At 53.2% G+C, this 15934-nt stretch overlaps 6 protein-coding genes across 6 annotated transcripts; 3 read left to right on the forward strand and 3 right to left on the reverse strand.

Moving 5' to 3' along the window:
- Positions 1 to 161: 161 nt before the first annotated feature.
- Positions 162 to 1358, forward strand: J4E87_000206 (uncharacterized protein; the record flags this gene model as incomplete). The annotated part of the gene is made up of 2 exons (XM_049371865.1): positions 162 to 790; positions 989 to 1358. 2 exons carry the CDS (start codon positions 162 to 164, stop codon positions 1356 to 1358), a joined length of 999 nt encoding a protein of 332 aa, XP_049237999.1.
- Positions 1359 to 2054: 696 nt separating this feature from the next.
- Positions 2055 to 3037, forward strand: J4E87_000207 (uncharacterized protein; the record flags this gene model as incomplete). The annotated part of the gene is made up of 2 exons (XM_049371866.1): positions 2055 to 2385; positions 2493 to 3037. 2 exons carry the CDS (start codon positions 2055 to 2057, stop codon positions 3035 to 3037), a joined length of 876 nt encoding a protein of 291 aa, XP_049238000.1.
- Positions 3038 to 3294: 257 nt separating this feature from the next.
- J4E87_000208 (uncharacterized protein) lies at positions 3295 to 3769 on the reverse strand (the record flags this gene model as incomplete). Its single annotated transcript, XM_049371867.1, has 3 exons — positions 3295 to 3542; positions 3599 to 3676; positions 3730 to 3769. 3 exons carry the CDS (start codon positions 3767 to 3769, stop codon positions 3295 to 3297), a joined length of 366 nt encoding a protein of 121 aa, XP_049238001.1.
- Positions 3770 to 7073: 3304 nt separating this feature from the next.
- On the reverse strand, positions 7074 to 7888 carry J4E87_000209 (uncharacterized protein; the record flags this gene model as incomplete). The annotated part of the gene is made up of 2 exons (XM_049371868.1): positions 7074 to 7593; positions 7644 to 7888. The coding sequence occupies 2 exons, from the start codon at positions 7886 to 7888 to the stop codon at positions 7074 to 7076; spliced, it is 765 nt and encodes a 254-aa protein (XP_049238002.1).
- Positions 7889 to 8377: 489 nt separating this feature from the next.
- Positions 8378 to 9382, forward strand: J4E87_000210 (uncharacterized protein; the record flags this gene model as incomplete). Its single annotated transcript, XM_049371869.1, has 1 exon — positions 8378 to 9382. The coding sequence occupies one exon, from the start codon at positions 8378 to 8380 to the stop codon at positions 9380 to 9382; it is 1005 nt and encodes a 334-aa protein (XP_049238003.1).
- Positions 9383 to 14266: 4884 nt separating this feature from the next.
- J4E87_000211 (uncharacterized protein) lies at positions 14267 to 14973 on the reverse strand (the record flags this gene model as incomplete). Its single annotated transcript, XM_049371870.1, has 3 exons — positions 14267 to 14339; positions 14390 to 14900; positions 14952 to 14973. 3 exons carry the CDS (start codon positions 14971 to 14973, stop codon positions 14267 to 14269), a joined length of 606 nt encoding a protein of 201 aa, XP_049238004.1.
- Positions 14974 to 15934: the final 961 nt, after the last annotated feature.

Raw genomic sequence — 15934 nt, forward strand, 5'->3', positions numbered from 1 at the left:
GAGCCCCAGGTGACGACTGCCCGGTATCCTCGCGCCTTGGCCCTGTTTGTGTTTTATATACCCACAACCACCCTTCCGAAAGTCGCAACTTCCACAGGACCGCGAAAAAATTTCTCTAAAGCACTTCTTTTCGCCCAAGATTCTCGCTCAAGGATACACGAATGCAAAGGACCGTCGTTACCATCAACAGCAATGGCCGCCAATCGGCGAGCTTCATTCGCGTGGCCGCCGCACTAGGATGGCAAGTACGAGCGCAGATGCGAGACTTGAACGGAATAGTTGCGCGGGAGCTGTCGGAATTGGACAATGTTACTGTCTATATTGGCGCGCTGGAAGACAAGAAATTTCTCGACGATCTGTTCAAGAGCGCGCAATGCGCATTCATAAATACCACGCACTGGGGAGACGAGGTTTCGATTGGTCGATCGCTTGCCGATGCCGCAAAGAAGGCCGGAATCCAACACTACATCTACTCTAGCATGCCCGACCACTCTGTCTTTGGCAACAACTGGAGATCACTACCACTATGGGCACCCAAGTTCACCGTCGAACAGTACATTCGCCAAATCGGCCTGCCAGCAACCTTTGTTTACTGCGGCATCTACCACAACAACTTTACCGGTCTCGACTTCCCGCTATTCCGCATGGAGCACCAGTACGATGGAAGTTTCGTCTGGCAAGCACCATTCCACCCAGATCAGCCTCTGCCCTGGTTGGACTCGGAACATGATATAGGACCAGCTATTTACCAACTATTTAAGGAAGGTCCACGAAAGTGGAATGGCAAGCGGTAAGCGTGTTCTGCATCTGCATATCCCGGTCCACATCATGCGGACAGTCTCCACAGTGGTTCGATCTGGTGGCTTAGCATCACTGGTGGTCGACTGTAAAATTTTCCGCCATTTTCTCGCATGCTGTCATGACGTGGCTGCATCACAAGATACCTGTAGGGCACGTAAGATTTTGGACTATGTACTGACTGACTCAGGATTCCGCTTGCATTTGCGTCAATGACCCCGAGAGAAGTCTGTAAAGCATTCAGTACGGGCCTCCGGAGACCAGTCCGCTACAAGCGGGGCCCCATAATGATCAACGTGCCCACACCCACAGGCTATCGGGAGCACCTTTCCGCGCTGGAGTACACACTGGGCGAGAAGGGCGCACCGTACTTTGGACCCGACCTTGAGCCAGACGTTCCCAAGGTATCCCTTGAACTGTGGGAGGGAAACCGATCCATGGAGGAATATGCCCAGGAGGTGTTCCCTGTGGAAGAGGCTGCCAACGGTCTCACTTGGATGGAAGAGGTAGAGACGCCTAGGAGAGAGATCGAGATCGACTTTGAACAGATCAATTGCTGACGGCTGGCTTCATCTTCCAGGGCGAGATTTTTCAGCATTCCAACGTTGTCTTGGGTCTAAGCGAGCAGCTCAACCAGGCGCGACTCTAATTCCTTCGGTTCGACATGTCCCCTTGGTTCCCTCGGCGTCGGACGGTAGCATCTCAACGGCGTCTGGCCTTACCTTTCCTTTGGAGTATCGGGGTAGAAAAGCGGTAAAATGCATGGTGATGGGATGCCTAGGGCGGCAATCCCGGGCTCTTTCTGCGGGTCCATGTCGTTATCTTGACCACTCGTGGTTTCCTCGCTCGACATCGCGCAAGCATGGTGTTTGGGCTGCCTTTTTCAGCGTGTGCATACACTGCGGTATACCAGGGGCGGTGGTGATCTGCATTTTCAAAAGTTAGTCCTTTCTTAATCACTCCACTAGGGAGATGTCCACTTGACTGTTTCATGGAAGCGATGTGGGTGTACGGGCTAGGTTCACACCGATTACGATCGGTGCATTGCGACGGTGTTTGAACTGTAGCCAAGATGAAAATGATACACAAATACGAACAATTGCCAGGATGAGTTGCACGAGGCCATCAGTGAAGCATATGGTTGTGAAGGGGGGCCAGGCAATTGGGCTATGCGGGACGGACGATTGCTGACATAAGCGACCTCGAATTTCCTGAAGCTGGACTCTATGCGGCGACGACTGCAACTCCGCCCGCCAATGTCAGCCGTCATACCCTGCACGCGGGCTACAGCCCAGCGAGTCGCCTTCCGAGCCGTGCGATGTAGACGATTCGCAAGCACCGAGACTGTCGCTGTCGATGCAGCGCCCACGACGCCCATACTGCCCGCCAGGCGTGAGCAGCGGCTGTCAACACAGGAGCCGGATCTCAGCCAGCGGTTGCACAGAGCCTTGTATCCGCACTTGTACGGAGAAGACGGCCAGTTCACAGGCGGAGAACTCGTGAGAATGAAGCGCCGGAAACAGAAGAAGCCCATCGACTCCAAGTGGCAGCCGGTGATGAAGCAGAAGAGCGTAGACCACCAATTGAGTACGGCCACCCCTTGATGCCAGGCCATATTGCTGCATGCTGAACAATGGTGCAATGGCACATGGCGGTCATCTCCTGACGAAGAAAGCGCTGACTCTATCCCACAGGCCATCAATTCGGCGTACCCGTCTTCAGGCCCACAACGCTCAACATCAAGAAAACCTGTCCCAACCCAATCTCAGCCGTAAACGCCTCGCAGATCAGCCTCCTCGACCCCACCGGGGCACGAACCCGCCTTTTCGCAAAGGACAACCCAGAATGCGCGCGAGTCGGCGACATCCTACTTGTGCGCCAACGCACCGGCGATCCCTTCGCTGGCGTATGCATCAACATCCGCCGTCGCGGTACCGACACTGCTATCCTCCTGCGCGGCCAGCTTACCCGTGTCGGTGTGGAGATGTGGTACAAGGTCTACAGCCCATTGGTAGAGGGCATAGAGGTTGTGCAGCGGGCGGCCAAGAGGGCAAGACGCGCCAGGTTGACGTACATGAGGACTGTCAAGCACGACAGGGGAAGCGTGGAGAATGTCGTCAGGATGTACCTCAGGCAGAAGGCTGCCCTGGGTACGTCCGAGGGACAGAAGAAGAAGGGTGCCGGGGCTGCAGCGGCCATGATGGGTGGCAAGAAGAAGGGCAGGGGCAAGAAGAGGTAGACCCACGAGAGCGTCTCACACTGTACATATATGTACAATACTACGAGCAATGTCAAGGACATGATCACTTGCAGCCTGAGCGTGAAGCAAGATAAGTGAGTTGTGCTACAAACAACGCGATAAGAATGATGATCACAAAAGCCAAGTGTAAGCCCATTAGACACGCTCTCCCTCTGAATGCGACTAACACATCCTATCAGACTGGCGACCTCTCTGCTCTATTGTGGGACCTGGTCCTCGACTGCTCTACTCTCAACCTAATGCACCGTTCCGTATCCCTGTGGCTGCTGCTGAACGTAACCCTGCTGTGCCGGCACAACCCCATGTCCTGCCTCTACGCCCGCAGGCGCAGGCGCGACAGGCACGCTCTTGTGTCCTCCATTCTGTACTTTCTGACTGTACACACCCGGTGCAGGACGCGCGTTGTAAATGCCCGCGCGTATCTCGTCGCGTCGCTTGATGTACACGTATTCGACGTAAAAGGCGTGGATATGACCGGGAAAGTCTGAGTGCAGGAGAAGTCAGTGCATGTCTCATGAGCATTTGACAGAAGACACTTACAGCCCAGGATTGTGAGGAGAAGGTTGATGAAGAAGTCGGCGCCGCAGCCCGCTACGAGAAAGACACCGAGAGGTGGGACTGTGGATGGATTAGCTGGGATTTACTTGGAAGAAGGAAGGGGAAAGGCTTACTGAAGATCGTGATGAGGATCAAGAGTAGCGTTTTGATCATGTTTGTGACTGGCTTCTGTTTCGCGCTGTAGTGATGTACTTGGTTATGCGCTGCGATAGTTGATGTCTGCACAGGTGATGACTGTTTGTCTGCGTTTGATGTCGCACGCCGGACTGTGTGACTTCTCGAGCTGGTAAAGGTACGCGACTAGCTATTCGCGGGGACTCTCAGGTCTTATAAACACCCTAAAGGCCATCACGCCCATGCGTGAACCTTACTGAGCGCTCATGCTTCAACGTCATGATCCTTGTCCCTGTGTGGCTGATTGGCTAGCCACAGTGTGGCGCGGATGTCTCCGGATGGCGCATGGTGACGCTGACGCGTAAGGTTGGCGGTTACCTGGAACGAACGCGCCGCAGGACTTGACTGTCCTTGAAAAGCTTGCACCCATAGCCTATCGCGTCTAGCAATGAGCGCCCTTCTGTGGCGTTGTATGCCGTCTTTTTTTTTCTATCTGCGATCGTTGTCGCCCTTCATGATGTACCCAGCCTGGCTGCGATGCGTTGAGCTTCGACATGTCTTTCCTTTCCTCGGTCCCTCTTGCAACGCTTAAGCATGGCCAAGTATACAATTCTACCTTACATGATGGCCAGGGACACGATATCTTACGCAGTCGACCGAAACGTATTCCTGCACCGCCGATGCCTGCTGCTTTCCTAGACGTTCGTACCTCTAGGCCATCTCTGAAATCAGGCTTCCAATCTCACCGACGAACGTCGACACTGCAAATTGGTATACACATAGACGCGAGCATCTATCGGCGCTTCCTCTATCTCTGGATTCACGTTCACTGGCACTGCTAGTAAACGAGAATGTCTGAATATCTGAATATCCCCGATCGAGCAAAAGCTCTGATACAGAACAAATATGCGACACCATTTTTGGTACAGGTCTTTCCGATAGCAGGTCTGCGATAAGATTCCACTTCAGATCTCCTCCGGCTTGGCAAGATTATCGGTGGAAGCGCGACACCACTCATCCAAGTCAGCAAGCGGATATGCGGCCAAAATCAGCCTCACAGGGCTGACATCCGGGTGTTCGGGCAACGACAGCCCAGCCTCAAGGTCACGCGGCTGATCAGAGTGCGCTTGCAGGTTCATGACATGATGTTCCCGCCAATCCTGCAACTGCACCAGCTCGGTTAGGAAGCACGAGATGGAAACCCCAAGCTTTGCATACGCTGTGGCGTTTTGATCGATAGGAATACGATGCTTGGTGTCCCTAACCAGTATAAGCTGCAAATATGCGACTCGATACCCTGAGGTATACATAACATGGCTTTCGTCCTGTTAGAATTACTGGATGTAATGGCGCCCATCTTCATTTTCGAGCCACCTTAGCAGCAATCATGACCGGCGTTTCGCCTTCCAAACCTACCGTCACTCCTGCCCCTACAACGACCCAAGACTGGTTGCATGCATCTTTCTCGGGCGCAGCCTACACACCTCACGCTCGACATCAAATTCGTGCTTGTATTCAATCCAAATTCAACCGCTGTCGAACGGACGGATGGTATGGGTGGCCGATTGGCAAACGTATTGGAATCATTATCGGCATAGTCATTGCAGTGATCGTCGTCCTATCAGTACTGAGATGCTGCTATAGTCCCCAATACTCTCAAGCCCGAGAAAGAAAGAGACCAATGCTCCTAAGCGAGTTGCGTAGCCAGCAGGCTGCGGAAGAAGGGGCCGCAACTGAACGGCGTTTTGCGGAAGCGCTGTACGGCGAAGCCAGAAGTGCCCAAGGGAGAGACAGCCACAACAGTAGAAGTGGAGATGGTGGAAACCTAGTTGGAGCAAGACAAGACCAGGGAGGGCGGAGCAGTGGAGGTCAGGACAATGAAGGAGCACCCTTGGAAGATGTACCTCCAGCATATCACGAAGCTGTGAGAGAGGATAGACGTGCGCATACAGAGATTGCACCCCACGCGAATAGCAGTTCGTTGTCAGGATGGCCACCAATGTACGCCGATGTAATGCAGCCTGCACCTGTTGCAAGCCCTCCTTCGCGAGTTCGGTACCCGGCCTTGCCACAGTCTCCAACAAGATAGAAACATTAGTGGCGTCTTGGCGTTGGAGACCACTTTCCAGCCGACGATATGTTAGTTCTCTTCCTGCACTCAGCAGCCAGCGTATCAAGTCCTACCGACAAACGTTCCAGGTCCCTTCTTTTCCAAGCCAAGGCCTGAGGCTCAGCACTATGACCAACTACGGCGATGAGCGACGCTCTTACAAACGCAGAGAAGAGGAGAAACTCGACACATCCGGCGGGTACGTCGAACCTGCATCTGGACAAACGCCTTTTGGGGCTTTTGGGCAAATACGTTGGCTTTTGATTGGTGGAAGTAAGGCCAAACGGTCAGGCTGAGAAGATGGTCGAATGCCAGATCGGTGTATGCGTTGTGCAGCGTCAGGGTCAGCCTTACGTCGTAGATCTAGTAAATTATGTGAAGAGCAGAGTACCAAAGCTTGCTTCTGCTACTGCCCACAACTGCTATACATGGTCTATCGTGAACTTGTTTCGTGACGAGCGATCACATTGCACTGTGAGTCACTACCATTGTAAGTACAAGAAGGTAACTGACTGCTGGATCTTGCTGAACCAGAAGACAAGAAAATATTGACTGCATGTTCACATACTTCGTGTTTCGAGCAGAATCTTTGTTCGCGTCACCGGAGGTCCCTGTGTACAAGTGGCCTGTATATCACTCGAAACCTCCTCGCCATAAGCAAAAGCCCATCAGCACCTTGCACACTGGGTGTTATCCTTTCAAATCTTTTAATATGCCGACCACGCGCCCTCGGCCTACTCAAGCACCTAGCAAGGAATCGATCCGCACAGCTATCATCGTCGGGCTCATCATCAGTCTTCTCGGTGTCATTGTTCTTACCTACCTCCTGTACCAGCGCCGCTTACGACGTAATGTGAAGGCCGGTAAAGTCATGGGCAAACGCGAAGTAGGGGGATCGGAATGGCAAAATAGAGCGAGACGAATGATCAACGACGAACAGAAAGGTCTGGAAGTTGGCGTGGTTCGGGAACCATTGCCAGTTTATACGAGAGATGTTGAGCGGGGCGAGAAGAGGTTGGAGATGGGAATGGCGAGGTGAACATCCGCTGTTACTGCCCTGCGTGGCAAAGGTGGTCTGCTGAAGGTGTGAGGGTGATTGCGCTGAACAGGGCGAGACGAGTGGACACTCACAGCCACCAAAGTGCAGCCAATTGCTGGTGTTATCTTGGGTATCCTTCTTATAATACTTTTCGACTCTTTCGATTTCCCTTACTTCTTGACATGCATACACATTTATCCAGTACGGTAGTACTTTTCTTCGTGTCCATTCGCGCCGTTTGTTCCGTTAGCGTCTCCATCGACGTCTTCCCTTGCCCTCACTGTTCCAGCTCCGGGACCCAGCTCCTCACCGATGACCATGCCGCTGAAGTTGCCGTTTTCGTCCATGTATTCATCCATGTTCTCCGCTGTTATCCAACCCGATGCGCCGGGCGCTGAATCATCCAGTATGTCGTCGCCATCGTCGTCGCTGCCATCTGGATCGGGGTGCAGATCAGCGCAAGTGTTCAGCGCATTGAACAGCTCCGTGATACATGTCTCGGTGGGTTTCGAAGTGTATGATGGTGGCAGCACGGTGATTTCGAGCATATGGATGTCATCGTCTTCGTTTACGGATTCGGCATCGTTGAGCGAGATATTTACGTATAGCGCCTCGATGGTGGACTTGTACTTCATCGTTGCGTGGAGCGCGAGGGATGGGAACGGGATGGATACGCCGACGGGCGAGGGCGTGCTCTGGAACAGAACGACATTTCTGCAGTCATATATCAGCATGATTCATGGCTAAGCAGCAGCCGGACCTACTCTGAAGACACCCAAATGTCAACGCCCTCGACCAGATCCTCTTCGCCCTCGCGCTTGGAGCTGAATTTGCTGAATGCGGCATCTTGTTTAAGCTGATCGGCAGCTGTCACCAGAGTCATTCCCTCATAATGAGCATGTAGGACGGGTTTTGCGCCAAAGAAGGAAGTCGGGGTCTGGGATTGGTGTTCTGATAGCGGGGTGAAGTCGTCTGCCTTGGGGGCGCTGTCGAGGTGCTGGAGTGACATGGCGGGGTCTCGTGGAATGCGGTATTTTGGAATTACTATGGGACGAGCACAAGAGGATGTCGATACGTGGTTGTAGTGCGAGCGCGCTATTGTTGATGTTTAGACGTGTATAGGCAGCTAATTGCTGAGGGACCAAAAAGTCGCGGGAGCTAATCGAGCGTCATCGCCCCACCTCGGCCTTGGCAGGTACCAGATGCACGGCGCGTGTGCGACTTTCCTCCCTCTCCGCATGTCCTTGACATTTTCGCATAGTTGCGCATCGCATAACCATTCACGAGAGGGAGGAACCGCTGGAACAGAGCGCAATTGTTCCGCTACCGACATCGCCCCTAATTTCTTGTCCACAATGTCCTGAACACCCATATTTCGATAGCTGCGGCATCAGAATACAACCTCCGCTTCCTCAAAGAAGAGCCCCGTCGCGTTCGCGAACGATAGCAGACAGATTGGTACTGCACTTCTCAGCCTGCGATTGCCCACGAGAGCGTAATGTCATTCCCAACAACGCCTATCGCCAAATTGACTGGCCACGGCGGCATCGTTCACGCAGTCGCCTACTCCTCAGGTCCCCAAACCTACATCCTAACCGGCTCGTCCGACCGCACAATCCGTCTTTACAACCCTTCGAAAGCGCCGCCTACCTCTACCGCCCCAACATCGTCCTCGCAACGACCCCCTGGCCTCGTGAACAAATACACAGCGCACGGCTATGAAGTCCTCAGCATCCATGTGAACTCGGCCAATGACAAGTTTGTCAGCACAGGCAGAGATAAGACAGTTTTCCTGTGGGACGTGCAAACGGCGCAGACGATACGCCGGTGGACTGGTCATGCTGGACGTGTAAATCGCGGCGTGTTTGGAGGCGAGAGCGACAGTATCATAGCGACGGGCTCGTTCGATGGCACCGTCAGGATTTGGGATACTAAATCCAACGCATACAAGCCCATCATGACCCTGTCAGACGCCAAAGACAGCATCTCTGATGTCGCCGTACACGACGCGGATATTATAGCAGCGAGCGTCGACGGTCGTGTTAGGAGTTATGACATCAGGATGGGTACGTGTCAGGTTGATGTCGTGGGACCGAGCTGTACGAGTTTGGCCGTTAGCAACAAGGGCACAGAGCTTCTGGTTGGCTCCTTGGATTCGACCGTCAGGCTCATGGATCGCACCAACGGCGAATTGCTCAAAACCTACAAGGACGATTCTTTTGTGAACAAGGACCTGAGGGTTAGAAGCACTCTTGGTTTGAACGACAGCGTCGTTATCAGTGGCAGTGATGACGGTATGGTCTTTGCCTGGGACATACTGGAAGGGACATGTCTGCACAAATTCAAGCATTCCGACATGAGGGAGGTCAGAGGTATAGCGGCTGCACCAGCCACCAAGGCGAAGAAGGATGTCGTGTCCGCCGTGGCCTTCTGCAAGACGAGGCGTGAGTGGTGTAGTGGTGGTGGCGATGGCAACGTTGTTGTCTGGGGCATGGGAAACTGAGCAGGGGAGATGCCTGATTTCGCCATTCATGATACCCTTGTAGAAGCACCCCGGATCTCGTAATTATTAACTATCTTGACCTTTGAATACGACTAAAAGCTTCACAATGCTCACCTCGTGAGCTATCATATCTCGTCATGTCTTCTCACTCACCTGGCTATATTTCCTCAACAGCCCAGTGCAAGTGTTTGGGCTCTTGATTGCAATATTGTGAGCTTGCATCATACTCGAGGTTTAAGTCGCTTCATGGCCTGTGAGCGAGACGGGGTGGTGGGGCAAGATGTGCATAGTTTCAGGCTAGAAAGTGTGGTCGTAGATAGATAATGTTGTATTTCATAAACGTATATAACAATCTGGATCGTGAGCAACGTAATGGTGATTGGCAGTCTGGGAAAGAAACACGAGAGAATGTAGGGCCAGGGGAATGCCGATACCCAACAAAAACCGATAATAAGAGTCCAACTGGCCATGGGAGTAGAACCGTGTATGTCATGCATAGCCCAAGCGGGGCGATGCCAATGAAACTCGCCCAAGTGCCTGTAAGGCTGACAGAAAGCTTGCTGGTGGTGATCCGAGCTTAGGCGACGTCTGTGGCCTACCAATCATGGAAACTCTCTAGTCGAAGTATTTGACCGTACGACCTATCTCGTAGTTGTAGAGATCTGTAGCTGTCGAGCCTCGTGGTCTCTCTGGTGGGTAGTCAACAGGGCAATTGTAAACTTTGACAACAACACCGCGCTGGGGAATCCCTAGAGGAGTTAGTCTGGCTGTGTGTTCCTGGAGCGAGAACTCACTGGTGAATCGATATCCGTGCCATGGGTTCCAGCGCCCTGCTGTGAACATATGGGGCAAAACCGACGGAAGATACTCTCGAGAGGTCGTGAAGGCCATCAGAGCCAGAAATATCGGCAGCTCACCCACGACTCCGCCATATTGAACGTGTGACGCAGTAGCGTTGGTATGGTATATGTCAGGTAAGAGCAGGTCTGCCGCCCCGTTTTGCAGTTGTACACGAAGCATGTTGTACTGGCCAGCATTGGTCAGATAGGACGATTCGGGAGGGTGCTGGTGATAGTTGAACTGCAGTCTGTGGAAAACGTCGTGAACAGGCGGATTTCGCGCATCTCCTTCCAGAACCCAAAATCCAGCACCGCTTTCGTAATATACCGAAAAGGTTTTGTACCGTTGAGCATTACGAGGAAGCTGGGGAACTTCGCGTATCTGCACCCCATCGCAGAGCCAAGTCTTTCCGGAAGCACCTACACCGGGCGTAAAGTCGTGACTCGCATAAGGGCCTGTCGTAGGCTGCCAGATACCATGAACATCATACTGGGCAGGAGTATTCCCTAGGTACTCGTAAATCTCGTCGATCTGGAAAAGGTATGAAGGCTGGAAGAATCACTTTAGTAGGGTACACATCCATGGACCTGACGCGACTGACCACTGGGTTGGAATAGGTGCCCGACATTGCTTGCTACTCGTGCGTCTTCGTGCAGTAAGTCCCGATGAGCGGCGTAGTTCTTGTGACTGTAATGTGGTGCTCTCACCCGGCTCCAGACCACCACTGCCCCCTCACTCGACACGTCTTTATCTTTCTCATCGCCATGCGGCTCTGCGTTTGACGAGTTGCAACGGAAACCATCCCAGTCAAGAGGTCAGGCGACAAGCTCCTACATGGCAGCAGTGCGGGACGGGATTTCTGATTGACGGCCAAGATTTCGGAGCAGCCCTCTGATAAGCTAGAGATGCCCTGAAAGGGGCATGGCGCAAAATCCTGCATCGGCTGCAGCAGACGTATACGTGGGCTACAGGTAATCAGCCCAGTTTCCCCTACCCCGCTGTGGACATTTTCATTCCCTGGTCGCTGATGTGTGTCGTTGTATAGCTGCGTCGGGTTTGCCGGGGGGACGGTATAGACAAGCAACATCTGCATGTCTTGTGTCGTGTTTCCTGTCCTCCGAAGACTGTGCTCTGTGAGAATGGTAAATTGCCATGACAGCATCATGATAGCAGTAGTGTTTCGGTAACGGTTGGCCTTCGGCTGCATCTCAGCAAAAAGCATCGGTGCCAACCGGCCGTGGATCGCGCCCAACGTGTCCCATCGCCTGCAGCATAACAGCCGGTCTGAACCGGCGAGCCAACAAGATGGAGTGGCACAGCGCCAACCCGAGAGAGATCAAGGGTGGATCCCTCCTAGCGAAGCGCCTTGCGTGTGCCGTCCGTTGCACGGCACTTGTTGCGAAACAGTGGAAGAGCCATCTGTCGAACAGTCTAGCCGAGAGGCGTGGCCAAAGCCTGGTTTATGTTGATCCCACGACTGCAACGTGAAGCATGTGTTGTATTCGCGAAGGTGTTGCGGCCACATGCACTATGATTGCCACCAGAATCGTTGTGTCCTGCTTGTGAGTGAGTGGAACATCGCTTCGCAGATCAAGTATGAGCAGGACTGAATAATGTTGCGTCGTCAACTATGCATGCTTTTGTTTCGTATGGTCAAACCATTGCCGCGATAAGATGTGCATGTATCTTGGGACAAATATCCCAGAGGTGCGGCTCTGCGAGAAAGAGGGGTTATAAAGCCGGCGTACGGACATTGTGGACCAACGTTCCTCAGTGGGCGCGTATTGTATTGATCGACCGGCAAGCGTCTCCGACTCTTTGTGTCCGTTCGGCGGCTATTTGAAGCGACATCTAGAAGTTGGTTCAAAACACGTCTCGAGTAAGTAGAACAGAGCGGCTCCCGATGTATGAAGGGCGAGTGTGCCTTAAGTAGAAAGGAACCGGCTGACAGACTAGGCGTGCGGCCCCAAGACGACCGGAGGACCTTTTTCTGCCTGTTCGCCTTCTTTCCTCACTTTCAAGTATGCCTGATGCTCTTCATTGGTGAGCCTTTTAAAGAAATTGCCGCTAATGTGCAATGGATAAGTACCCCTTACCTAGTTGGCGGCAACAACCTGCTGATCGAAGCAGATGGTTCCTGCAACCTGCATGATCGTGGAACTTTCTTCACCGGACGACGACCCTTGTCGTCTCGTGTGTTCGCCCGACAGCAACGCAAACTGGCGGGAATTACGAACAAGCACTCACCGGTTGACATGGCGGCCCAGGCACACGGGATGAACTTGCCACGATAGAAGTCATGCGCACTTTGACGGCTCAACTCCCAATCAACAGACTTACTGCTTGTATGAACCGCACGGAACAGAGCGCTCTCTATCGAATCGAACCCCACTGCCGCGCCCGGCGGCTACTGTCAAATCCGGAAGCCGGTCAGATAAGGCAAACTGACAATATGACCCCGCACCGAAGCCTCGGGCTTCAGAGCGGATACCGCAAAGTAACAGTCAAGGCGGCGTGGCCGAAAGAGGGGCGTATCACAGCGTGCGCGGCTTTGATGTCCTGGTGGAGAGGCAATTCGATCGGAATCCTGACACTATACAGGCCTCAACAAAGGATATGCGCTCACATCAGGGTAGGCTTGTCTCGATATTGGCATAGAGCACATGGACAGGAGCTGTTTGGTGGTAGTCTATGACACATGCGGCACAGGTAAGGTTCATGTCTGATCTGAGACGCACTAATGGCCAGACAACGACTGACTTAGTCGGTAGCAGTATCCCGAGTGGCTCGAGCCGCGATGAATTGGTCATCGAGAGCCCAGAAAGCAAGCATCCATTGGCTAGGACCAGAACGCCGCTTCTAGACGCCATTTGCAGGAGTAAGATCTGGTCTATGGCGGGCCAAACTGACGAGACGGGCCATTGACGCCGCGATCGTGAACCTATGGAGCAACCCGCCAAGAGATCACCGGCGGTACGAGATGGACTCGAGGAAGTCGAATGATAGCTCAGCCGAGCCGAGATTGGTCTCTATAATGGCCCCGACCATGAGGTGAGGGTTTGAACACCTTATCCGGTTCTGCGGCATGCGATGGTGGGAAGCAACCGTCGGGACCTGGCGGTACCCGGGCTTTGGTCCGGAGTATACATGACCTAGATGCTTCTACGCCGTATGCTGGCTCCCGTCACGTTCGGATCAGGCTTCTTTCATGTCGCCTGAGTTATAGCAACTCTCCACCAGTATTGCGATGCTTGCCCATGCCGTCAAAGACTCAAGAGCTCGAGTAGGCGCGTCGGTACGGCAGTGTGGGAGAGAAGCGTGTACGAATGGAGAGGCCCTGCAGGCATCGGTATGGACCCAGCCGCTAGGACGCGTAGGAATGCAAGTAGCGCGTCGGTCGGGGAAGGCACGGCGCCTGGCTGCAGGAACAGCCATGGACAGGAGCGTCAAGTATGACGGCGGATGAGCAATAGGTGTAGGAGGCTGAATTCAGGGCTGGACATGAGGTCTGACGCTGGGATGAAGTCTGGTACCGGCTGCGGAAGCTAAGGCAAAGACGCGGTCTTTCCTCCTGGCGATTCGGACACATCGCCGCCCGACCAATCACGACCCACCCGCACCACGTCAATTGTCTGCCTGAAAGTGGCCCGCACGACGGCAGACTGTGCTCCGGACATTGGCAGTTCAGGGCAATGTCCTAGCAACTCGCTATCGCGGTTTAGAATGACGGCGAGTACGCCATCCAGCCTCTTCGTCCTATGAACGTGGTCCTAGCTCTGGCAAAAGGGGAGTTTCGCGTTGCTTTTGCAAAGCTGACCCTACACAGGAGAGCTCACAATGACGGCAATTATCACGTCCAGAGAATATGTTGTATTGTTCCGGATGTGTACTGAGGAAAGTCCGTTCTAGCCTTGATACCAAGTCGCGAGCCATTCATCTTCAAGCCAAACAAGGGCGTGTATACGATAGGCGGAAACTGCTATTTGCCCCCGGGTCTATCATTCTCTCTATTCACAGCAGACGACGCCTCTCAAGCCTTCGGTTCTATAGGATAATGCAGAAACTGCAATCCTTCTCGTTCATCTTTGCTGCGGCCATGTTGCGCGGAATCTTGAGCCTGGCTTGAAGTCAGCGTGGTCCTCGATGCAGTTTGCCTAAAAGTCTCACGAGTAAACCATATGTCCTACCAATACGTCCTTACACCCGCCGACCAACGTCTCGATATCGCGCCTGGTTTGCTCAGACTCTTGAGCATGCGCCTTCACAAGTCGGGTCTCTGCCTCCAATAGCCTCGCCCAGCTCTCCTCCACCATCTTCACACATCGATCGACGGCAACCTGCGCACTACATCCCTCGTTCCATACCATCACCGGGATGGCAGAATCGATATCGCCGTCGTCTATCTCCTTCCGCAAGCTCACAATGTCGTTCCAGAGGAAGTCGGAGATGGCTACTTCGCGCGTTATGGCTACTACAGCTTCGTGGTTCCAGATGGACGGTGGAAGAGTGAGGTTGTAGGCCCATTGCATGACAGCAATGCACGGGTTTGTACCAACAGTTCTCAAACGGCGCACTGTATATTCCTCGAGAGTAGACATCCCTTGCGCCCATGTAGCCTGAGATGTCTTGACGCCGCGGATAAAGTCGTAGATGGTTTCAGCAAACCGGTCACGTGCTTCTGCAATGCTTGTTAGCTAATATCTGCCTAGCATACTTTGGATGGACGTACCTCTCGACTGGCCCTTCTGCATTGCTCTTCCTATGTTGACCCATGGACCGCAGTTATGCAACCGCCCCGGTGCCGGAACTTCGCCAGAGAGTTCTGGCTGCAAGCAATGTCGGATGAAATTAATTGTGTCGTCACAATAAGCTTCGGTCTTGTCACGATCATCTGTCAGAGTACCGCAATCGATCTCGTCATCCCAGAAAAAGAACTACAGTTTACGTTAGTCGACAATCGCGATAAGGAATTGGGCCAAGTTACCCAGGCCACAAGCTCTCCTAGAATAACGAACGTCTCTGGTTCGACATGTGTCCAAAAGTATCCCGCGCAGAGTCCGTTGTCTACCCGACGTTGCTTCTTCCTTTGACTCTCGGTACTGATGAACGTTTGGAAATATCCCTCTAGATGCTGTCTCAGCACCAGAACATCCGGGTGCACTTTAGCTGCCCAGTCCGTGTATATGTAATGCACATCCGGAACATGGATTTCTTGATCGCGAAGACGAGCAATAATCCTGGTGCGATGGTCTCCGGGCTTGGTCGGCGCTTCCTTAGCCGCGGAGGAGCCGAGCTGTTTAGAGCTGTCGGTGAACTCGGGCATGTAAGAAGATCTCGATCTCGATCGCTGGAGTGGGTAAGTGTGATGATGGTGAAGAAGGAAACAACAAACGATTGAACAAGACTTACGCGTCTAAAGTACGATCTAGGAAGCGACGTCCAAGAGTTAAGAATACTGAGAATTGCCATAACGACTCAATAACAGACAAACACCAAGTATATTGTACAAGACAATCGCACCCTCCGTAATATGGTAACGGAACAGAGGTCTTTGTATACTCTCATACCACGCCGTTCACATGCTGGCCCCTCGGCAGTCACTTCCCCGTCGCCTGGGGTCTCGAGGCGCCCTACCATTCACATAAAGCGCTCTTTCACTGCACCTCCGGTAAACGTGATCCACCCCCGAAGAGCCCCCAGAACCAATCGCAA

Source organism: Alternaria ethzedia (genome assembly GCF_023757985.1).
Source record: "Alternaria ethzedia strain BMP 0044 chromosome Unknown scaffold_1, whole genome shotgun sequence".
Classification (NCBI taxonomy): Eukaryota; Fungi; Ascomycota; class Dothideomycetes; order Pleosporales; family Pleosporaceae; genus Alternaria; species Alternaria ethzedia.